Raw genomic sequence first — 24,712 nt, 5'->3', positions numbered from 1 at the left:
CTATCTCTTCCCCACCACCTTTCTTCATGTTTCCCCCACTGCCCGTTCGCTCTTTCCCCTCCTCACTTCCCACCCTCTTCCCTCCGGGCTCCGTTACCTCCTCGCGCTCTTCCCGTCTCACCTCTCCACCTCTCCACTCCTGACTCCACTTCTCCCTCCCGTCTCCCTATTTGGGTTTCTTCCTGAATCTGCCCTTCCCCTCCTCTCTCATCTTTTCACTCGAAAATTTCTGCCTCTAGCCCTTCCGCTTCTATTTGTTTTCTGTCTCCTGCCTCTGATTCACGCAGTCATCGCTAGACATGTTTGTTGAGTGCCTACTGTGTGCCAGGCACTGTTTTGGGCTCTGAGGATACAGGATAGAACCAAACAGACAGCAGTCCCTGTCCTCCGGTCATATTCCAGTGTGCCCGGGCAAAAAATAATACGCATGGAAATGTAGGTAGTATGTGAGCTGGTGATGAATACTTTTGAGAAAAATAAAATCCGGAGGTGAGGCGGGGCATGTGGGTGGGGAGTGATGCCGAATTTCCACAGGGGCCAGGTGGGGATGACTGGTTGAGAAGTGGACCTTCAAGTGAGACTGAAAGGCAGTGCTGGGTGAGCATGGTGGAGCCTGGCAGGAGAGCAGGTGGCCAGTTCAGCAGGAAGGTGCTGAGGTGGGCGTGGCATGTTGAAGGAACCTCCAGCAGGACAGGGTGGCTCAAGTGGGGTGCACGGGGCAGAGGGGGAGGGGATGCGGTCAGAGGAGCATTGGGGGCCAGCCTGTGTGAGGTCAGAGGCCACTGGAAGGATCTGGCTTTTATTCTGAGTCAGATGGGAGCCAAGGGAGAGTTTGAAGTAGGGGACCACTGTGCTCTTACGGTATCACTGTGGAGCTGTGTTCAGAAAAGACTGCAGGGAGGCCAAGGGCAATAGCAGGGAGGCACTGAGGAAGCTGCTACTGTAACGTGGCAGGAGGACACATTGGCTGGACCAGAGTGGTGGTGGCCAGGGAGGTAAGAAGGCACTGGATTCTGGGTAGGGTATTTTAAAGATGGAGCTGAAAGGATTTGCTAAGAGATCAGCACCCTGAATGACACTGTCTGGTGGGCGGGCGGGAGCTCCGTGCTAGACACGCCCACACGGGCTGCCTGTCAGACATCCATGTGCAGATGTCGAGGATGGAGCTGTGTTTACAAACCCTGGGTCAGAGAGAGGTCCCTGTGAGATATGCATTTGGGAGCTCTGGTAGACAGTCCCCAAGATCCTGCTCCTCCGATGGTCCCTCCCTTCTGTAAGCCCCTCTGCCTTTGTATGAGGGCTGCTGTGTGACCAACAGAACACGCCGGGTCAGCTGCCTTGCTGGAAGCCATCCTGGCTCTCTTGGATCACTCAGGGAAGGCAGCTGCCACGGCAGGAGGACACTCAAGCAGCCCTGTGGAGAGGTCCTTGTGCGAGGAACTGAGGCCTCCTGCCAGCTGCCATGTGAGTATTTAATCATGTTCTTTTTTTCTGTATCTTAGGATGTTTTGACATCTTAAAAATCTTGCTGGCCAGGGAGAGATTGCCTCCCCCACCACCCCGAAGGGAACCTGATTCTTAGGGACAGGAAGGGCTGAGGGCCACCTTTCAAATGCAAACCGACCACTACTCAGTCTATACCCTCAGCCGTGCCCTTCATCTACCTCCCTCACACCAAGCTGCCCTTAGTCACCCAGAGCAGGTACCAGAAATCTAGAGACCAGCCCCCTAGCCACTCCTTCGGCTCCTGCCCAAACCTGGTGCTTCCCCATGTGGCCCTGCATGGTGTGGCGGGCCCCCTCCTCTCGGAAAATGTAAGCAATAAATTCTTCTTTCAACTGCATTGGCCTCTCTGTCATCACTCAGTCACCTCCGTAAATTAAAAACCTCATGGGTACATGAGATAGTGAGCCATCCTGGAAATGTACATTCCAGCTCCAGCCAAGCCTTCGGCCAACATCATGATGGTGACCTCACCAGGGACCCTGGGCAGCCAGAAGCGCCCAGCTAAGCTGCTCCCAGATTCCTGACCGGCGGAAACTATGAACTCATATAAGTTGGCAGTTTCAAGCTGCTAAATTTGGGGATAATCTGTCACGTGGCAAAAGATAACTAACATAGGAGTCCTCAGCATCCAGATAGTCTTACAAACCATGTGGCTGGATGGGATTATCGAGGGAGTAGAGAGGGAGCAGCTCCAGGACCCAGCCCAAGTCCCCACAAAGGAGTGGCCAGCGAGGAAGGGCAGGTTTGGAGGAGAGAGTGATGGGCTGCTGAAGCCTGTTGCTTCCTCGTGTGTAATGAAGCCTGAGGCTCGGGCACTGGATTTCAGACCTGGAGGTCACTGGTGACCAGACTGGTGACCAGACTGGTGACCAGACTGGTGACCAGACTGGCTTCAGCGAAGAGGTGGGAACAGCAGCTGAATTGGAGTGTGTCCCAGAATAAATGGGAGAAGAGGAACTGGAAACAGCAGGGAGACACAGGGCAGGGGGGATGGGGTGGTGGCTGAGAAGGGAAGTGGGGTTGAGAGGGCTTTTTGAAGATGGGAGAAACAACAGCACGTTTGTACGCTGCCAGCCTCGATCCGGTAAAGATCCAGTGAACTGAAGCTGTGGACGTGGGAGGGGAGGGGACAACTGCTGAGGGACGTCCCGGGGAAGGCGCGAGGTGAGATCAGGCCAGGCCAGGCCAGGCCAAGGCGCCTTAGCTGGGAGCAAGGATCGGGGTGGGTGGGGCTCTACACGCTCTCCAGAATCTTCTGCTTTACTCAGGGGAGTAGAATCAGGTCACCGCCAGAGGTGAGAGGGACAAGGGGCTGGGGGCTGGTGGACAGAGGGAAGGTCAGAAAGGGCGGGGTGCAGGGCAGCAGGGAGGATAACCGCTGGGGGAGGGGGGCAGACGCAGCGTGGGAGGTGGGAGCTGGGAGCGGTGGGTGAGTCATCTGCTTCTTCTGTCTCACTTGGCTGCACTCTCGCCGCCTGTCTCTCCTTCTTGCTTTACCACCTTTGACCCCCACATCCTTGTCGTCTCTGTGCCCCTTTTCACTCCGTTCCCTGGACCCTCGTGTCTCCCTGCGCCCTCTTACCCCGCCGTCCTCCTCATGCCCGTGGGTTGTCTCCCCCATCTGTCTGCTCTCTCCTCTTCTTCTTCTCACCCTCCTCTGCCCCTGGACTCTCAGACGCCCCTTCACCTCCCTGGCTGCCCGGACCCTCCTCGCCACCTCCTCTCCTCCTTGCCACCTCCTCTCCTCCAGTGAGGCTCCCAGTGCCACAGTTTTCAAGCCCCTCTGCCCCCAGGGTCCCACTGCCCTCCTGACGCCCTCCGCCAACCTCCTCACCTCTTCGGACTCTGCCGACCTCCGTGTGGACCATATGAACTCCATGACCGCCACGAAGACAGCGATGATGAGGCCACAGATGAGCACGACAAAAATGCCGCCTATGTTTTCCATGCCCAGACCTGGGGGTCAGGGGAGAGCCAGGGGAGGGCTGTGTGGGCATGGGGGCTGCGAGGGGTCTTTGAGGGGGCACGGCAGGTGCGGGGGCTGACCTTTGGCTCGGTGGTCCTCCTCCTTGGGGCACCGGCCCCCCTCCCACCACTTGCGCTTCAGGATCTCCAGCCGGTTGTTCTCCTGGAGCTGCAGGATGGCCAGCGTGATCTCGTCCCGGAACGGGGAGCCTGGACCAGGCACATGACGGGTGGACTGGCCGCTGGAGCCCTGGGGCCCTGCCCGCCCTGCCCCTCCTCCTGTTTGCCGCATCCCCAACTTTGAGTTTGACAACTGCTTGCCACCTTCCCTGCAACCATGCTGGGCCAAGCCCCACTACACCTGTCACATTTGTCACGGTTCCCTCCCCGTGGCCTCCCCTCACCTTCTATCCAGGTTCTCCACACAGCAGCCAGAGGGACGATTTCAGAAACAGAATCAGAGAGCTCGCCCCTCCTGTGCTTAACACTCTCCAGTGGCCCTTCCCTGGCCTACAAGCTCCTGTAGCCCCCTTCCCCCACAGCTCTCAGCTCCAGCTGCACCGGCCTCCTGGCTATTTCTTGAATCCTTCAGGCGCAATCCCACCCTGGGACCTCCACCTCTGCCTGGTATGTCCCTTCCCTTCCCTCCGCTTGGGGCTCTGCTCCCAGGGTGTCCTCAGAGGGTCCTCTCTGACTGACTTCATTTAAAATGACACCAAGTGCTCTACTCCCTGTCAGTCTTTTCCCCTTAATTTACTTCAGAGCAGTTGTCAGCACCTGACATCACATTACAAAGCTGTGTTGACTGTCCGTTTGCTGTCCGTGCCCCTAGCAGAAGGCAGGAGGGTGAGGTGTGGCAGCTCCCCACAGTGGTATCAGCACACAGCTGGGCATCAGACAGACCTGTGGTGTGAGCGACTCCCCAGCCACACCTCTCCTCTGCGTGCCCCACCATAGATCGCCTCTCTCCTCTCCTCCCTCAGATCCTCCCCTTAAACCATTCTTGGGCCTCAAATACCACAAGCATATGCTCTCCTGTGCTCATGTCTTCATTCACTGCAATACTGCGTGAGCATCTACCAGGTGCCAGGGAGTCGGGGTATGGGCAAGTGGGGTGATCAGTGTTTATCAGGCACCTAATGTAAACCCTTGGTTTACAGAAACCTATTCAAGTCTTAGTGATCCCGTGAGGCCAGTATTACCACCCCCATTTTCTGGAGGAGGCAGGCGACACTCCAGCCTGAGGTCATGCTGACTCAGGGAGGGAGCTGAGATTTGAATTCGGGTCAGTGTGACTCCAGAACTTGTCCCCCCACAAAGCACCAGGCTACACTGTTTCCCCGGCATAGCACTGACTCTGCTACAAAGCGGCTAGGAACCGGGGTCATTTGCTATGCAGTAACAGACAGCTACTGCAGCAGTCATCAGCATATGGATGGGTTTAAAAGCCAAAACGCCAAAATCTGGCAACTAAACCGGTGGTAAGTTTCTAGCACTGAGCCCTGGAAAAGCATGTCCAAGTCTCCCCGGCAAAACCCCCCATTCTTCTATCCTCCTTCCCTTGGCGTCTGTCCGGCAACAACCACCACCCATTTTCTGAGTGCCCGCTCTGAGCCAGGCTGTGGGTTTGGTGCGGAGAATATGAAGTAAATAAAACCAGGTCCTCAGCCTTGAGGGCCCCGGGGCTGATGTGGGAAGGTGGCATGCCTCAGGGCCACGGGTACTGACTGGCACAGGCTCACTTGGCTCCCTCCACAGACCTACGGGGCTGGAACTGATCACTCCTAAGCCCGTTTTCGCAGGCTGATGGTGCAGAGGCTCAGGAAAGTGATGTCACCTGCCCAAGGCCACACAGCCAGGAGGCCACCCACAACCCATCCAGCTGGTCCCTGGCCCCAGGATCCCACCACTGCCATACCCAGCGGCATGCCGATGCCGTAGCCCTTGGTGTCGAGGAGGCCCCCAATCTGGGTGAGGTTGCAGTTGAGACGCCGGTGATACTCGTTCATGGTGGACTCGAGCAGGAAGGCGTAGCGGGAGTTGAGGACGCGGGCGATGCCCTCCTCCGTGCTCTTGACGAACACGCTGGGCTGCTTCGACTGCATGTAGTTCCACATCCGCTGGTACGTCTGGTACCGTGAATTCTGGACACATAGGAAAGAGGTGAGGGGCTTTCCACCTCCTGCCTTTCCTCTGACCTCCAGGAAGTCTCCCTCAGCGAGAGGAAGAAGGCCAGAGGAAGACATCAACAGCCACAGACAGAGACAAGACAGAGAGACTGCTCAAGGCCACATCCAAGACGTACCCCAGCCCCCAGCCCAGGACCCTAAAGACCAAAGACTTGGGAAGGAGGGATCATGGTCTTATTTTTCAACCTTTTTTCTCCCTTCTATCCCTGGGCCTGGCTCAGCCTGACACCAGCCTTGTCTTCCCAGCGCTCCCAGGCCTTATTCAGGGAACCCAGGAGAAGATGCTCAATGCCCCAATCTACCCATGGCCCAGCCTGGTTCAGGGAGCCCTGCATCCATGCCGAATAGGGTGGTTTACTTCCTACAGGCCCTCCTAGGTCCTTCTGGGAATGACCACCCTCCTGCTCCCACCCAACATACACCCTTCTTCACCTGCTTGTCCCTCTTGGATCTGAAGCCCAGACTCAGCTCTTCTCAGGTGATTGACCCTGCTCCTCAAGTCTTCAGCTGGGAAATGGTCCTGCCACCCAACTGATATCTGGGCACTCACCCCCTTCCCCTCGCCTGCTTGCTCCCTCTTCAGCCAACGGCCCCTGCCCAGCTCCGGAGCCCTCCAAACCACTCGTCTACTCCCAACTGCCCCAGAGGGAACATCTAGCTCTAAATGGGTCACCCCTCAACTGTTCTAACCTCCTCCACTAATGGTCCAATCTCAGCCCTAGTCTGACATCTGGAACCTCTGTAGTTTCTCACCCAAACCTCCTCTCCAGGCTTTCTTTCCTTCTGATTCCTTCTCACCACTCCAAAATACAGAGGGACAAGTTCTCTTCACCTCGATGGGCCTTCGCCTCATCTCTGCTGGCTCATTTCTCCAGGCTTGACCCTCTAGCAGACCCCATGTGGCCTGTCTGGCACGGTTGCAACATTAGATCTCACACCTGCCTCCTTTCCCCGATTCCCCAGGCAGAAGTCCAGTTTCCCCAGCCAGATATCAGCACTCCTTGCAAGAGTGTATGTCTTCTGCTCCCTCGCCTCCTTGACTGTCATGACAATCAGGACCCAGGAAGCCCTGCCTAGCCCCACACTGAGCTGCTATGCATGGTGGGGATCCCAACACCAAGCCTGGGCGGCTCTGGGGGCCCCACCTGGAAGAAGGTCATGGTGGAGCCGGCGTGGATGGTGCCGTACTCAATGTTGGTCTGGTCTGCCAGGTCATCAGCCGACTCTACGGGCACCTCCATACGCTGCACGGTGAGGAAGGCGGCCAGGTTGGCCGTGTAGGAGGAGATGATGATCAAGGTGAAGGCCCACCTGAGGGGTGGGAGGAGTGAGCTACAGGCTGGAGCCACCCTGTCCCTGTGGCCATGTGCCCCACTGGTGGTACCCCGCCTTGGTGACCTGGCATCTAGAAGTTTCAGTGACTGCTGAGTAGTGGAGAGACTGGGGGCATGGATTCTGAAGCCAGACTCTGGATTTAAATATTGCTTCCAGAGTCTTCCACTTCCAGATACAAGAGTATAAGATAGTCTGGAAATACCTTCCTACCAAGAAAAGCTAGAAAACTAGTCAGAGTACAAAAAACTATTTAAATACATAGGACAACGTGAGATCCCGAAGACAAAAAACACAAATGAAGTGAGCCTTGTCATTGCCCAGGCTGCCGGCTGGATTTAATTTGTAGGCTGTAGTGCCAGGAAAGAAGGAAAACCCAGTCAGGCAACCTCGCTGACTGGATGGTGATGAGAGATGAGGAAGGCCAGATGGCTGGTATTTGTGGGAAGAGGACCCGAGGGAGAGAGCCACATGGAGAGAGTTCCAGAAATCTTCACGGGGTCCCCTGAGTCTTTGGCTGAATATCAATCTGTGTACGCACACGGTGAAACTCCAATGACCAGGCAAGAACGACTTTCAAAGAAAGAACAATCCCCAGGGCTGGGAATCTTCTGAGCTCCCCCTGGCCAGAGCAGAGAGATCTCACTGGATACATGAGACATTCGGTAGGAACCCAAAAGGACAATTCATTAGAAACAGAGCTAGGTTAGACCTAGGAGAAAGGCCACGCTAGACCTGCCCCAAACAAACTTAAAAATAGGCCTGGGAAGGACGAAAATAATGTAAAAGTAACTTAACTGCCTTCCAGAAAAAGTCGAAGACTCTTTGAAGTAATACATTCAACAATGTAAACAATGTAAAATTCAATGTAAAATGTCTGCCATCCAATGAAAATTTACCAGATATACAAAACCACAGGAAACTGACCCATAATCAAGAGTGAAATTACTCAATCAAAACCCAGAATTGACAGAGATGACAAAATTAGCAGAGAAGGACAATCAACAACTATTATAAATATATTCAGAATGTTCAAGGATATAAAAAAATGAACATTATGCAAAGATAAATGGAAGATAGAATACAGAAGTGAATGGAAGAGATGAAATATACAACATCTGAGAGGAAATTTTTACTGGAAGGGATTATACAGATTAGATGCTACAGCAAAAAAGCACAGGGAATTGGAAGAAAGCAAAAGAATCTATCCAAAATGAAGCAGAGAGATATAAAAAATGACTGACAATGAGCACAGAGCCTGAGTGGCCTGAGGAATAATATCGGCTGGTGTTACATATGTGGCTTGGGCCCCAGAAAGAGAGGAGAGAAAGAGAGTAACAGAAAAAATATATTTGAAGAAGTAACGGCCAACATTTTTTTTCAAATTTGATGAAAACTATAAACTTGCAGATTCAAGAAGCTCAATAAACCCTAGTAGGATAAACATACACACACACAGAACACATCAAGGCATATTATAATCAATTGCTAAAAACCAGGGATAAAATCCTAAAAGCAGCCAGAAAGGGCAGGAGAATATTACACACAGAGAATCAAAGATAAGAGTGACAATAGACTTCTTGTCAGGAAGTATACAAGCCAGAAGACATTGCAACAACATCCTGAAAGAAAAAAAATCTGTCAACCTAGAATTCTATATCCAGCAACAAAGATCCTTCAAAGAAGAAAACATGCTAACACATTTTTTATACAGACAAAAGCTGGGAGAGCTAATTGCTAGCAGACCTGAACTTCAAGAATGCTAAAGATAGTTCTTTAGGTAAAAGGAAAATACTAGATGGAAATTTAGATGCACATGAAGGAATGAAGAGCACCAGAAATAGTAGATGTATGAGTAAATATAAAAGACACGTTCCTCATTTTAAATATTTCTTTAAAAGACATTTGCTGTTGAAGCAAACACACACGCACAAACCTAAGGTATTGTGGGGTTCATAAGATAAGTAGAAATAATATATACCTTTGAACAACGGTAGTTCAAAGGATGGGAGGGAGAGATGGACATGTACTGCTGTAAGGGTCTTACACCTTCGGTAAAGTGGCATAATATTACTTGAAAGTATTTTATAATAATTAAAGATGCATATTGTAAACCCAGAGCAACTACTGAGAAAAATAAAACAAAGAAGTACGGTCAACAAGTCAAGAGCGGGCATAAAGCAGAACAAAAAACTCTCAATAAATCCAAAAGAAGGGAGGAAAAGAGAGAAAGGAGAACAAAGAACAGATGGGACAAGTAGAAGACAAATATCAGGTTGGCAGATTTAAACCCCACCATATCGATCATTGCATTAAAGGTTCCAATTGGGGGTTGGCAAGCTATGGCCCACAGGCCAGATCTGGTTTGCCATCTGCTCTGGTATAGCCCACAAGTGAAAAATAGTTTTTGCATTTTTAAATGATTAAAAAGAAATCAAAAGGGGAGTAATATTTTGTGACATATGACATCTAAAATTCAAATTGCAGTGTCAGTGTCCATAAATAAAGATTTATTGGAACAGAGTCGCCTTCGGTCGTTTGTGTGTTGTCTATGGCTGCCTTCACACTACAATCAGAGTTGAGCAGCTGCGACAGAGACCGCATGGCCAGCAAAGCCTAACATATTTACTATCTGGCCCAAACAGAAAAAAGTTTGCCAAATCCTGCTCCAAGGCTGTCTATAAGAAACTCACTTTAAATATGATATAAATAGGTTGAAAGTGAAAGGATGGGGAAAAGATCTACTATGCAAACACTAAACATAAGAAAGTGTAGCTATATTAATATCAAATAAAGGTAACTTCAGAACAAGTACTGCTACCAGGAATAAAGAGGGACGTTATATAATGAGAAGGGGATCGATTCATCGAGAGGACAGAACAATCCCAAACATTTATGTACTTAATTACAGGGCTTCAAAATTCGTGAAGCAAAAACTGATAGAACTGAAGAGAAAAACAGATACAATCATTCCACAATTACTGGTGGAGATTTCAACACTCCTCTCTCAATAATTGATAGAACAAATGGACAGAAAATCAGTTAGGATATAGAAGACTTGAATAACACTATCAACCTACTGGCCCTAATTGCCATTTATAGAACACTGCACCCACCCACAGCACCTTCTGTGGAAGCGCTCATGGGACATGTACCAGGACAGACCATACGCTGAGCCACAAAACAAGTCTCCATAAATTTCAAAGGATTAAAATCCTACAGAGAATGTTCTCTGACCACTTTGGAACTAAACTAGAAATCAATAATAGAACGATCTCTGGAAAATCCCCAAGTCCTGGCTCCATCACTGCCTAGCTGTGTGACCTTGGGCTCACCTGTAAGTAAAATCGTAGGCCCCTCCTCACGGGGCTGCTGTAAGAGTGAGTTACATCTGTGCAAGTGTGTGCTCTCATTGTCCTGGTGACTCAGGACTCAGGAGAAGAGGCACCCACTGGCCTGGCTATGATAGCCACTGTCTTACCATGGCCCTCTCTATCCTCCTGCCTTGTCAAGTAAGAGTGGCTGGGCTCCCAGCAGATAAGGACTGAAGCCAGGGGAGATGCTGAGAGGGCCTCTCAGACCACCCCCTCCTCCAGCAGATAATAATGAAAACGGCAGCTGTCCTTTGCTGAGCACACATGCACGACGCTGTGCTAGGCACTGGGGCGGGGGGCAGAGTGGAGGATAGAGATGCACAGTCAGTGCGGCCCACTGCCAAAGAAAACCAAACCCCGACACACAGACCCAGAGTCTGACAATGCCCCTCTGGCAACTAAGTCTCTCCAAACCCTCCCTGGGGGTCATTGTTGTCAGTGGCTCAAGACAAAATTATTCAGTGGCCGGTAGACACCAAGCACCACCCAGACTGAAAATACAGTGTGGCTGCCTGGCAGTGGTGATGGGGTGGGGAGAAGGGGTCAGTCACCAAGCCAGAGCAGGGGCGTTCGATCTGGGAGTAAAGATGTGAGCTCCGTTCTAGACAAGTTGCGTTTAGGGACGCCATCCGGCACCCATGGAGAGGTATGAGGTGAGGACTCGGAAAGTGTCAGCTATGAATAGCAAGGGAAGCTGGGGTGGATGAGATGGCTCTGGAGCACACAGGGTGGATGGTCCCCAGGCGGGGAGGCCTCCGGGGAGGCATTTAGAGAAGGTGCTTGGCAAGGTGCGGGGCATGCTGGCAGCCAGAGTGATTAAGGGGGCCCCTGTGTCAGTGGGCAGGGCAGGTCCCGACGATGCAGCCCGGTCTCAACGGGGAAACAATGGGGAAAGCGCGGTACATGACTATTTCAGCCTAACTCCTGGGTACATAAAAACCAAAGTGTTTTTTGCATGGTTATAATAGAAACCGAAATTTCCAGAAATGCACCTATTATTTAGATTGTGGAAGAAACGGATGTTGTTTTGTTTGAAATTTTGCCCAGAACTGTTTACCATTTTAGGAAATCACGTCTCTGACAGCAAAACCCTGCTCATGGTATTTGAGTCATCAAGTCAAGACGCTTGGACCAGCTGCATTATTAAATCGTCGTACTCACAGTGATTTCTATTTATATAAATGTACTCATTTACCAACGACTTCGGACTGTCAAGTCTCAGGTGTTGACACAATTCTATTAAATGGCCTTCCTTCTTGTCATTCCAAATGTATCCATTACAAGTAGGTGCAGACACCTGACTACTGCAGGCTGTCTTCTAGAACAGTCCCACCCAAGCATTTACATATGGCTAGCCTACTATTTTATCATAAATTACTTCCCCTTTTCCCCTTTGTATTGCAATTAGGAGGCTTTATTGATGTTTTAAATCATGTGTGTAGGTAGATACATCACCCTTAAATTGTAAAAAGAGGGCGTTAGGTCTGTGAGCGCTGAAACGTCACTGGTGTGGAGGGAGGGGCTCCACAAGACGTGGCGGGGGCGAAAGGGACCCACGGCAACCTGAAACAGGATCCAGAAAGGCGGGTGGAAGCTGGAAGGACACAGCGAGGAGTTTAGGAAGTAGAGTCTCTAGGAGAGCGGCTAACAGGGAGGAATGGACATGTCAATGAATAAGTCCCAGGGGAGCGTGGTGGAGCTGCTGTCTAGATCTGAGCTTTGGGGGCTTTCTTGCCAGGAGGACGTGAGGAAAGGAAAATGGGATCTGAGGAGTGGAGGACAATGACAAAGCAGTAGCTGAAGACATGGCCCAGGAGCCTACGCAGGGGGACGGACGTAAAAGCCGGCGGGGCTCAGAACTGGAAAGAGGAAGGTGAAAGGCCTCCTGTCATGGGAGTGACGCGGGGAGGGCCTGGTGACGGGGCTGCGGTCAGAGCATAAACTCAGAAACATTGACTTCCAAGGCAGAGCTGTCCTGAACGATGACAAGCCCTTGGATGTGGCTGCAGGGGACAGTGGCCGGACTGACACTGGAGATGAGGGGCCTAGGAGGTGGGTCCTGGCCTGGTTGCTGCTGTTTAGGCGGTGGCCAAGTCTGGTAAGGTCATGGCACCCACGCCCACAGCCCTTGCACTGGTCCTGGCCAGGGTTGCTCTGGTAGATAAATGAACACCTGCTGAGGCAGCTGTTGAACAAGCGAATGTGTGGGAGGGCCAGGGGCGAAGGCACCACTGAGGGAGGGGGCGTGATGGGTGGCCTCCTGGTGACAGAGATGGAAGGGATAGAAAATGCTCAGCTGGAGAAGACACCTGTGACTGAGAGAAGAGAGAGCCTGCAGAGAGGAGGTCACTGATCCCCCGCCTGACCTGGGGACTCAGTCATATCTGTCATGGCAGGTATCCTCAGGCCCTCTCAGCCACCTCCTCAGACATCTGTCCTCTCTGGCCTGTCTAGAATGTTCCTTACTCCCCTTGGCATGGACTCGGCCTACGGCTACCTCCTCAGAGGGGCCCGCCCATCTTCTGTTTTCTTTTACTGCACCCTGTTGTTCATCAATATCACCGTTTACATGCATCTGAGACACTGTTACACTGAGAACATTAATGACCTTCACCTGGGGTGTGTGGTGACAGAAGAAAGCCCTCGCCAAGATGTCCACGTCCTAATCCCTAGAATTTGTACGTCCCTTCACAGAGAAAGGAGAATTTGCAGATGTGATCATGGAACTCGAGGTGAGATTATCCTGGATCGGCCGTGAAATCACAACGGTCTTTCCAAATGGAAGAAGAAGGTCAGAATCAGAGATTCGAAGACGTGCTGTGAGCTTGGAAGATGGAGGAAGGGGTCACGAGCTAAGGAACGCAGTCAGCTCTTAAAAGCTAGAAAAGGCAAGAAAACGGGTTCTCCCCTAGAGCCTCCAGAAGAACCAGCCCTGCCAACACTTCGACTTTAGCCTGATGAAATTTATTTTGGACTGCTGACCTCCAAAACTAAGAGAATAACTTATATTATTTTAAGACACTTAAGCTTGTGTAATCTGTTGCAGCAGCAATAGGAAATGAATACAAAATATAATACTTGAAATGATACAAATCCCAAAAGGCTAAAAAAGACATCAAGACTCAAAAGTTTCGAAGCCAGTGGACCAAGTGAATTGCAAATGACACCATATGATAATTCTTCTTAGTTGAGAGAGAGAAAAACCTGTCGGTCATTATGGTTAGTCTTAAATTGAACAAGTTCCAAATTAGACAGTATCTTTGGGATGTGTTCTTGGCATAAAATATGATGTCCCTAAGCTTATGTATCTGTTTACTTATTTATGCTTGGCTCTTCTGCTTTGAGGGCTGATTCTTCACTGAGTGCCTGGCACATGGCGGGGCCCGAGCTGCACGCATCTGATGCTGGAATTCTGTCTGATAGGAGGCAGTGAGGAAGAAGTGCTCCTCCAGAAGATCCGATGCCTGGGATTACCCTGGAGAGGTGCTGGGAGCAGGGCCGGGCTCCGGCAGCCCCAAGGGCCAGCTGGCGTGAGCAGCGCTGGAGCAGGGGAGCCCAGCGTGACCCAGTCCTGCCTCTAGCTGAAAGCATACTCTTTAGTAAATGACTCCCTCTCTCTGGGTGTCAGTCTGTCTCCTCATCCATGAAACCAGGAGAATATTCCGTCTTACGCATTCTCTTCAGTTCTCCGTGGTTCTGAGTGTAAGGGGCTGAGACTGCTACATGAAGAAGAACTGAGCCCAGCTGCCATTTGAAAGACAGCACAGCAAATCTGAGCGCTCATGGAGGCCACGCCAGAGAGTGACTGAAGGGGAAAAAGGAGACTGAGGCCAATGGAACAGACATCAAGACCAGGTGGGAATGTCGGCCTAGCGCCACCAGATCGCCCGAATTTTCTAGAAGAGAAACCTGGATTTGTGAGTGAATTTGCTCAATGTTTAAACGTTGCCAACTAATTAAAAAATTTTTTAACTGTAAGCCAAACAGATACCGTGAATTGTCAGTATCTACTCTCTGACCTAGAGTGGGTGGACAGAAAGCCTCTCACCAGACTCCGCTGACGCAGCGCGTGGACAGCGCCCGGGGCATGATCTCATGCGTGCCCTGTACATAAGTGCAGGGAGAAGCAGAGACACCCAGGGGGTGGGCATTCCCTAGAGGCAGTGTACCTACATGGTGGAGCTTCTTGGAGCTTGCCACAGGGGCAAAACAAATTCTGTCCAAGCTACTGGGTCCCCATGGGACTTTGAGGGAGCAGGCGTCCCTGTCTAGGTCTTGGCCTCAGGACAGTGAAAGCTATCTGAGCTCAAGGACTAAGCCTCTGTGACAGTGTCCCAGAGCAATAGCCCTGGTGCTGTTCTGTCTGATTACGATCCCTCACGGCGGCAGAAGCACTTTTCCACAAAAACCTCACTGAACCCTTACAACCTGAGACATGGGCAATTTTTATCCCCATATTTTGGATGAGGAGACTAAGGCATGCAGAAGGGATGTGGCCTATCCAAGGCCACACAGTCAGTGAGTGGCAGGGTTGGGGGTCAGCTCTCCCTATCCCACTCCCTGCCACACAGCTGGTGGGGACCGGGGACCGGGGACCCGCCCAGCCTCGGGTGGGTGGACAGAAAGCCTCTCACCAGACTCCGCTGACGCAGCGTGTGGACAGCGCCCGGGGCATGATCTCTGAGCCCTGCTGCATGAATCCCCCGACGGGGAACCAGAGGCTGTTGCCCAGTGTGTACTGGTTCTCCAGAATGTGGGGGCGTGCCCGCAGGCATGGGTGTGGGTTATACCACTCATAGGGGCTCAGCCTGCAGAGAGACAAGGATGGGGGAATGAGGCCGAGGCGGGAGAGAAAGGAGAGAAACAGAAAAGAGACAGAGTCACCATGGTCAGGAGAGACAGGGGAGGGACAGGAAACGGAGAAAGAGAGAGATGAATAGACACACACACACATGCACAGGGAGGAGGTAAAAAGACAAACATACAGAGAGGTAGAGAGACACATACAGAGATGGAGAGACACAGAGAAGAGGCAGAAAAAGACAGTGAGAGACACACGGAGAAATAAAGACAGAGAGAAGAGAGAATCAGAAGAATGGGAAGGGAGAGGCCCAAAGAGAGAACCACAGAGCAGTCAGAGGCACAGGGTGAAACGCAGAGACTGATCAGGATGGGAGGAGGGACGGCCCAGGGAATCCGAAGCCCCAAGTGAAGGCCAAGGATGGTCTAGACGAATGACAGAATGTGCAGGTCAGTCATGCGTCCCCAGCTCAGGCCTCCTCCCGGGCCCCTCTTCCCAGGAAGTAGGAAGTGGACTCACCTGGCGGCCAGGAATAGGACGCAGCTGACAGCCAGGTAGGCGAGAAGCATGAAGAGCCACACGGCAGGGGAGAAGGGGTCCAGGAAGGAGAAGTAGCCAGGCTTGCGGCCCTGCAGGGAAAAAGCGTGAATCTGGAGCCAGTCTGACCTGAGCTGCAGCCCCAGACTCTGCCCCCCCAGGGGCCCACAAACCCAACTGGCTCTTCCCACAGCCTCAGCTTCCCTTGGGGATGTAGGCATCCGGCTCCCACTGCCGGCCCCTGCCTCCTGCCTCCAGCCTCCATGTCCCCAGCGGGACCGTACCATGTGCACTCGATAGAGGATGCTGATCCCCAGGGTCATGAAGGGTTTGGAGAAGTCGATGACTTTTTCCCGCTCAGCTGTGATGGTGAATGCGGCCACAGCCAGGTCTGCCTTCTGCTGGAGGGGAAGCAGGGCGGGGGCAGAGGGGTAGCCAGGGAGACAGACAGGCAGTTAGGGAGAAACACAGCGAGAGAGCAACTGGGAGAGATCAGAGGCCGAGAGCGTGGCAAAGAGAGGAGCACAGGAGGGGTCAGGAGCCAGGACTCGCTCCAGGAGGGCCCCAAATCAGACCCTCGTCCTCTCCCCTCTGTTGGAAAAGCCTCTGGGGCCTCTTTCCTGCCAGGCTGCCCTGCCCGCCCCATCCAATCCCTCCTACTCCGTCAAGTTCATCATTAAGGTGCTGCTTTATAAAACCTACCACTGACCCTCACCCCTCACCACCACCCCGGGGTCCTGGAGAGCCTGAGATTGGAGCTGAAATGCCTGCACGCCGACCTCTCAGGACCCTTTGGGGCCTTGGTTTCTTCGGTCTTAGTTGATGACAGGTCCATCAGTCACGTGCTTATTCTGAGCCAGGTTCCATGCCAGACAGCACTGTATAGAGTTACCCTGCGTACTCCTCCCACTGGCTCCCTGAGGGCCACTACTAGCCCCATTTTATGGGTGCGGAAACCAAATCTCTGGGGTGAAGGCAATAGTGAGTAATGGCAGGAACCGTGACTTCTACTCTCCTGCCCCCAGCAGGCACTAGTGACCTAGGTGTGTGCACGAAGGCCCCCTCGACACAGGCCCAGTGCCCAGCTCAACTGAGATCATGGCCTTAGGGGAAGCTGTGCATGGTCTAAAGCAGGGAAGGAGTGCCTGGGTCCAGATCTGAAGTGGTGAAGGGTGGGAGTGGGTGGGGCAAGACAGAGAAAAGGGTTTGGGCAGGGTCTGGCTGGCACTCCCGGAATCCCTGATCCAAAAGCACTATCTGGCTCTGGTCCAAGTGGACATTAGCTAGACTTTGACTGTGGGTAGGACACAGGCTGGGAAAACACCTGGCCAATTCTCATACCGTCCCCTCAACCCTCCCAGCCATACACACTGCACATGTGATTACTGTACACGGTCACGTCTACACCACTCCACACCCATATGTGTGTGTGTCCAGACACAGGCTGATCAGGGACACACTGCCCAACACAGATGCAGGCAGACAGATGCGTGCCCTGTACATAAGTGTAGGGAGGAGCAGAGACACGCAGGGGGTGGGCATTCCCTAGAGGCAGTGTACACACTCATGGGTACCTACATGGTGGAGCAGGCAGGGCAAAGTGCTGGGGGGAGCGAGGGCGTGGGGAGCCCCAGCTGTGCTTCAAGCTTTCTGGGTGATCTTGGGCAGGGGCTTCCACATTTTTGAGCCTCAGTTTGCTCATCTGTAAAATGGGGGTGGGGGTTAGGACCCACCTCCCAGGATGTCCCTTGCAGGCATAATGATTCCATCCCCCAGGCCTCAACCAGGCCCCAGCACCGACTCCAAATTCAAGCAGAGACCACCCTCTGGGGCCGAAGTAAGAGTCAGGTCCTGGATCCCTGGCCCAGACACAGATACGCACTCGCCACAAAGGGGCTGAAACTGAGAGCACATGAGTTAATGGAGGCCCTGGCAGAACCCAGGTGGGAAGAGAGGGCACAGGCCCAAAAGATAACCACAAGACAGAGCGGCGGCACAGGCTGAAAACAAAACCAAGATCAAGGAGAGAGCACGTGGGCCCAAAATGATATCCAGGGTTAGGGAGAGGAGAGGCAGGTCTTAAAGACAATTCCATGTCAGGGAGAGAGGACAGACCCAAAAGATAAACCAAGAGGAGAGAGAGATGGCACAGGTCAAACAACTGAAACAGGGTGAGGGAAAGATGGCACAGCCCCAGAGCAGACTCCAGAGGCAGCAATGTGTGGCAGGGGCCCAGAACGTGGCTGGATTCAGAGCATGGCCTTGGGAATCCCTGGGTATCGAGAGTAAGGAGTATTTTCCCCGCTTCTTGTGCACAGATCCTTTTATGACTAATATGTGAATTGTCAGGAATAATCACAGCTAATACAGGAACCCATTCATTTTTAGGCACCCACAGAGGTGTGTTCTGACAAGGCCCTCCACAGGGGCCTGATCCCCAATGCAGAAAGCAAGAGGCAGTGGCCTTTCGGAGATGGGGTCGAGAAGCCCCCCGTGGTCATCAGGCCAGGCACTTAGGAGACCACTTCCTCCCTAAGGTCTGCAGGGCTCCTACCTCCTTTCTGTTCCATTCCCAGCTCACTCACTAGCCCTGTCACTCACTCCTGACGCCTGGCCTCGGGTCAAACACCTGGCCAGGCCTGGTTCTTCTCTTTCCTTCATTCTCCGTCTCCTCCAACAGTCGAGGGCAGCAGCTCTGCTTCCGAATCATTCCTCCGACCTGTCCACTTCTCTCCGCCTCCACCTTGAGGCCCAGACCACCGGGATCTCTCCCCTGACAACAGCATTAGCCTCCCTCCTCTCCCCGTCGCCACTCATAACCCCTGATCCAAAGGGAGAGGCCCCCATTTAAAACCCACTGGTGGCTTCCCACTGCCACTAAGACTAAAACCTTTCACGACCAAGAGGCTTTACGTGATCTGAGACCCACCTGCCCACTGGCCTCATCTCATAGCCCTTCCCTTCACCTCCTCAGCTCCAGCCACAAGGGTCGCTTTGTACTCTTCGACACAGCAGGCTCGTGTCCCACTTCAGGGCTTTCGCATGTGCTCTTTCCCCAGTTCTTCCTCACCATTTGAGGCTTAGCTCACACCTCACCCCTTCGGTCCGCCCCTGACGGCCTCTAGACCCCACTTGCCCCCCGCAGGGTCCTCCTTCTCATTACCCTGTTTGCATCCTTCTCAGCACTACCGGAGATGCCCCTGCCTGTCTGCTGATTAATGCACTGTCTTCCTGACTAACTTACAAGCTCTTTGCCTATCTGGCTAGAGGTGCACCCCAAAGCCAACAGAGTAGGTTCCCAACAAATACTGCTGGGTTCTGACCAGGTCCGGCCTCTCTGAACAGCACCCGAGGCTGCTCTGGCTCCCCACTGCATTCCTAGGCCCCTTGCTGCCCCTCTCGTGCCAGCTGCTTTCTGGGCTCTGCACCTGTCTGCATGCCACTCCCTTTGCCGGAGGTGGCCCACTCTGCCCTGCAGAACCAGACCCCACCGGCCTTCTGGGGCCCCCTCGAGCCCTCCTTCCTCTGCCACGCCTTCCATGCCCTGCCCCACATGGTGGATTCCCCTTCATCTCTGCACTTGGCTCATTTTGCAAAACATCTGTTAGCTTCTCTGCCTTTGCTACTAAACTTTCTAAGGCAGGGCCAGCTGGACGCTTCTGGGTCCTCTCTGTGAAACGCCCAGGAATGACGCCTCTTCTTCCCTGACCCTTACACAAGTCCAGATGCTCGCACTCCTCTTGTGGCCAGAGTTCCATGGCTACCCTCCCGCCCCCTGGAGTAGTTCGTTTAGTCCCCTATGGGGACAGGCCAGCGTCGACACCATTTTACACATGAAGAAACCAAAGCGCGATGAAGGTAAGGACCTTGCTCTAGTTGACCTCAGGATTCAGAGCCAATCCCTGGAATCATCTGTCCGCCATCCCCCTGTGCCCAGGGCATCTGAGATCACGGTCTGGTTTGACTCCTCCCTACTCTCTGCTCAGGAAATGAGGGCTGAGTGACCAGAGGAGGGAGCAGGTCCTTAAACATCTATCTCATGAACACGTAGCAAACGCAGCCTCCACCCTCTCCTCAGCGACATCTCAGGCAGAAGCCCTGGGGCGTCCTCAACATCTCCCTCAGCCCTTACTGCATCCATCCTCAAGCCTTCCTGATTCTTCCCCCTAGACACCTCTGGGATCTAGTCGCTTCCCTCCACCTCTGCTGCCCCTGCCCAGATCACCCCTACCCAGATTGCATCTCTCAGGACTGGAAAGCTTGTCTCTGCTTCCCCAGCCACTCAGCGAGCAGCCTGAGGGACCCCAGAAACTATAACCCAGTCACACCACGCCTTGCTTACACCCTGCAATAACTCTCATTCTTATACTCTCAGCCAGACTACTCCTCAGCTGGCCCCATGAGGCCCTGCCCTTCTGCCCCCACTTCACCAGCCTCATTCTCCACTGCCTTAGAGGGGATGTTTGTGTTCCCCCAGAATTCATATGTTGAAATCTTAATCCCCAATGTGATGGTGTTAGGAGGTGGGGCCTTTGGGAGGTGAGAGGTCATAAGGGTGGAGCCCTCATGAATGGGCTGAGTGTCTTTATAAAAGAAGCCCAGAGAGCTCCCTCACCCTCTTTGTACCATGTGAGGACATGGCTGTCTGTGAGGCAGGAAGAGGGCCCTCACCAGACACTCGATCGGCCAGCACCTTGATGTTGGACTTCCTGCCTCCAGAACTATGAGAAATAAATTTTTGTTGTTTATAAGCTACTCAGTCCACGGTGTTTCGTTACAGTGGCCCAAAAAGACTAAGATACCTGCCACCTCGCCCACAGCTCCATGCTGCAGCCACTGTCTTTTCCGTCCATTCATTCATTCATTCACCTGCCCGACAATTATTTGCAGAACACTCACCACTGGCCATGCACGGTCCGGCTTTGGGAACACAGAGAGAATGTAAACAGGTGCTGTCAGGCAGCGAAAAGCACCACGGAGATAAAGGAAGCAGGGGGGGCATGATCTCAATTGCCACCCTCCCCTACTGCCAGGAGGCCTTGGGAACAAACAGGAAGGAAGTGCAAGAGCCAGGCATGAGAAGACCCGGGGAAAAGGTCTAGACTGAGAGACAGCGGGTACAGTCCCCGGAGTGGGAAGTGACTTGTGACGTCCAGGGAGGGTGGGGCAGAATGGGAAGCATGGGAAGCGCAGCAGAGTGGGGACCAGAGCCAGGCAACAGGACATCACGTCAGAGGGTGTGGGCAGGGGGTGATGTGGCTGCCACGAGAATAGACCACGGGAGCAAGAGTGGAAGTGGGAGGGGGTCAGGGGGAGAATGAAGACATCCATGGAGATGCTGGGGGCGGGGCTAAGTGGAAGTGGAGGGAGGTGGTCAGCTGTGGGTTTCACTTTGAAGCGGGGACCAACAGATCCGTAAACGCTGCAGGCTCCTCCCACCTTTAGAACCCCTTTCCCACCTCCTCTTCCTACCCCTTCATTTCCCAGCAGACACCTATTTCTTAGAAAAGACTTCCCTCCCCAAAGAGACCCCAGTAGTCGTTTAATCCCTAGAATAAGGTCAGAAGAATTCAAATGATAAATCACCTGTAGAATGACAAGGGCTGTCTAAATGCCTAAAAGCCAACCAAAGCACTTGGGATCGTCCCCTGGTCCTTACCCACCCTCCCCAGCAGCTCTGTGCAAACCACGCCTGTTTTGCCATCAGCTCCCTGTCAGCCTCTGCCAAGAGGGGGCGCTAGAGGGAGGCTGCAAGGAGCCGAGGGAGAAGCGATCCACTGCTTTCTGTCTACTCTCTGGCCCGCACACCCACGGTGGAGGTCTTCCCTGGGGCAGCACTTGCAGAACAGGCCTCAGAGCTCGGGACACCAGGGACACCAGGGACACCAGGGACACCAGGGACACCAGCGCCAGGTGGCGAGCGCCCCTCTCTGTTCCCGGGAGTTTCTTCCCTTTGTTCCTTCAGAACTGGGGACGGAGCCACTCCGTGCCATGCTTCCTCCAGGACACCTGAGAAGAGAGTGTGCAAACTACGCCCTCAGGACAGGTCCATCCACCTGCTTGATTTTATAAATAAACTTTTATTGGAGCACAGTCATGCCCAGTTGTTAACTATTGTCTACGACTGCTTCCCCTATAACTGAAGAATTAAGTAGTTGTGAAAGTACGGCCTGAAAGCCAAAAATCTTTACGATCTGGCTCTTTACAGAAAAAATTTGCCAATCCCTGCTTTAGATTTCGACTTTTACCCGGTTACCTAGTCAACGACTTTATTCCTAGTAAGTAATTCTCTTCATTCAAATATCTAGTGTGGCTTGTCTCCTGGCAGGACCCTGACCGAAGCAGAAATGACAGCACCCAGGTCGCATGAGCACTCAGGCCACATGGTCACTCACTGTCCGTGGGCAGCTGTTGTAATAGGAGGGCCCAGTAACGAGTGGTTTCTCAAAAGGAGGATAGTTATCTGCAGAAGAGAGCAGGATTTGTTCCCAAACTCTAGAGGTCTGCGCTGAGTCACCTCTTGGTGGCTGCATCCTTACTTGCCACCAACTCTCTGCATGTCCCTGGATCTGCTGGGTCAGCAGCCCAGGTGGAAGGTCAGCTAGCCCGCAGCCAGGACCTGCTGCAGAGCCTGTGTGAGCTCTGGGTGGAAAGCCAGCTGGGCTGTTTGGTAAGTGGGGTGAAGCAGCACACTCAACTCAGACGCAGGTAGAAGTTGCTGCCCAACCTGAAAAACCCACCAAGTGTTGCCGGTGCCAGCCAAGCAGCACGCCGCCCTCCCCAGGTCTGCGTTTCAGCTCCACTGGGCCCTTCGTCTGAGTTCCTGGAAAGTTTTAATCTTTCCTACTTCTGCCCCTGTCCTTTCGGCTCTGGGAGTGGTAGCTGCTTCCCCCAGCCACTACCTCCACCATCCCTTCATTTTCTTTGTTCCCTTTCAGTCATCTGGTTAACAACTTTCCATCTAGTTAACAATTGTCACGTCAAATTCTCTCTGAGTAGCTGGTGCTGTTTTCAACTCCAGACTGGAGCCTGATAGATGGATATCAGCAGCTGGTTCATTGCCACCTCCTTCCTAAATGCTACTTACTACTCAGTGTCGGGCCAGCGTGACATTATATGGACTGTTCAGATAAAGTTCTCTGTGGCCTATGTGATGGCAGGAAGCGAGAGAGCTGATGTCGCCCGAGGCAAGACTGAAGGCCTGCCACTTCTGGCTTCTGGTGGTCCTCACATTCCTGGGGAAAAAGCATTTGCCAGGTCGGGAGCTCACACCAGCTGCCAAGGGCTGTGTTGACTTGCTCCAGTAAAGATACTTCATTTGGGCCAGCAACTGCCATTGGAGTCACCATCTGATTACATTTACAATAATCCACAGTCATTCTCCAAGGCCCATCTGCTTTCTGCATGGACCAAACAGCCCAGTCGAATGGGGACGAGATCACTATCCCTGCTTCTTTCAAGCCATTAATGGTAGCACTAATCTCTACAATTCCCCCGAAGGGTACAGAATTGCTTTCGGGTTACTATCCCGGGAAAGATGGGGCGTTCTAGGGGCTTCCACTTTGGCTCCAGCCCTGACTCCATGGGTCAGCTCTGCCAGCTGCCACGTGTATCCACTCCAATTATACCACCGGGACTTGGGAAAACACAGGATGAGTCCACAGACCTAGGGCCCATTCTGAGTTGAACTTGGGCTCGGACCCATCTATTGCCCAATCACATAGGCCCTACTGTGGTCCACCAGTCAGAGCGGGAAAAATCAGAATGATTTGCCATCTATAAAAATGACAGGGGGGTTGTCTAAATATCTAAAAGCCAATTAAAACCCTCAGTGCTGAGAAGGAGGCTGTCTAGAAACTGTGTAGTCTTTCTAGGAAGCAGTTCAACAATATGCGACCAAAGCCATACAAAGGGTTTTCCTCTTTCATGCAGTTATTCAATTCAGAGAATCAATCAATCAGCTGCAATGCAGGCAGAGCTTCTGTACATAAAGATGTTTGCTTATGGTTGTTTACAATAGCACAAACAAACAAACAAAAATACCTGGAAATAACTAAGTATATAAAAAGTGTTTCACTAAATTACAGTACATCCACGTGAGGATTAACATGCAGCCATGCAACATTCTGTTTGGGTGAAAACAATGAGATATTATTTTTAGCCTTTCGGACAGGCAAAGACTTTTTAAAAAGATTGATAATGCCCATTGTTGGCGAGAGTGTGGAAAATTTGACATTCTTGTGCACTTCTGGTGGGAATACAAATTGGTGGAACCTTTTTGAACAGCCACTTGGCAGTATAAACTTAAAAAACATTCACGCCCTTTGACCCTGCTTGGAACTCGTCCCTCAGGAGCACAACCACAAATCCACAGGCCCAGCTGATGGTGGCACTGTCTATACTAGCAGAACCTGGAAACCACCCAAATATCCATCAATAGAGGATGAGTTAAATAATTCATGCTCAACTGCACAATGAATTCCGTATTTCTCCACCTGAATTTCAAATAGGCATCTTAAACAATCCATACCCAAAAATAACTCTAATTTCCCCAACCCCACCAACCTGCTCCGCCCACTTCCTCCCCAGAGTGGAAACGGGCCTCGCCATTCTCCCAGCTCTAGGCCAAACGCTGCGCTCACTCCTGAGACCTCTCTCCCTCTTGTGCATATCCCGTCTGCTGGTGTGCCCGACGCGTCTACTACTCCAACGCAAGCCAGCTTCTCCTCTCTTCCAAATCCTCCAATGGCCTTCTAAATGGACTGGCCTATTTCTACTCTTGCCCCACTACAGTTATTTTTCAAGAGAGAAGCCGGAGTAATAAATTTTAAATGATTTAAAAATTAAACCAAGGTCGCACATCCATACTATGGAAGATGATTCAGCCCTAAAAAGGAAGGCGGTACTGATCCACGCTACAATGTGGATGAATCTAGAACATATTATGCTGAGTGAAAGAAGCCAGGCACGAAAGGCCACAAATTGGATGATTCCGTTTATATGAAATA

General features: G+C 52.2%; 1 protein-coding gene across 6 annotated transcripts in view; it reads right to left on the bottom strand.

Annotated features, from left to right (window-relative positions):
* Positions 1-24,712, bottom strand: part of GRIK5 (glutamate ionotropic receptor kainate type subunit 5) — a 54,159-nt gene that overhangs the window by 3,611 nt on the left and 25,836 nt on the right. For 4 of the 6 annotated variants that reach the window (XM_039849968.1, XM_039849965.1, XM_039849967.1 and 1 more), the window contains 7 exons: positions 15,989-16,105; positions 15,687-15,796; positions 15,001-15,174; positions 6,806-6,971; positions 5,390-5,615; positions 3,553-3,681; positions 3,341-3,462 (listed from right to left, as the gene is read on the bottom strand). In XM_039849968.1, the coding sequence (XP_039705902.1) occupies positions 3,341-3,462; positions 3,553-3,681; positions 5,390-5,615; positions 6,806-6,971; positions 15,001-15,174; positions 15,687-15,796; positions 15,989-16,105 (1,044 nt within the window). The remainder of the gene's footprint in view (positions 1-3,340; positions 3,463-3,552; positions 3,682-5,389; positions 5,616-6,805; positions 6,972-15,000; positions 15,175-15,686; positions 15,797-15,988; positions 16,106-24,712) is intronic. The other 2 variants (XM_039849966.1, XM_039849969.1) reach the window with 1 other exon arrangement.

Source organism: Pteropus medius, unplaced genomic scaffold, assembly GCF_902729225.1.
Source record: "Pteropus medius unplaced genomic scaffold, Ma_sr-lr_union100, whole genome shotgun sequence".
Taxonomy (NCBI): domain Eukaryota; kingdom Metazoa; phylum Chordata; class Mammalia; order Chiroptera; family Pteropodidae; genus Pteropus; species Pteropus medius.
This window is presented reverse-complemented; position numbering and strand designations above follow the sequence as displayed.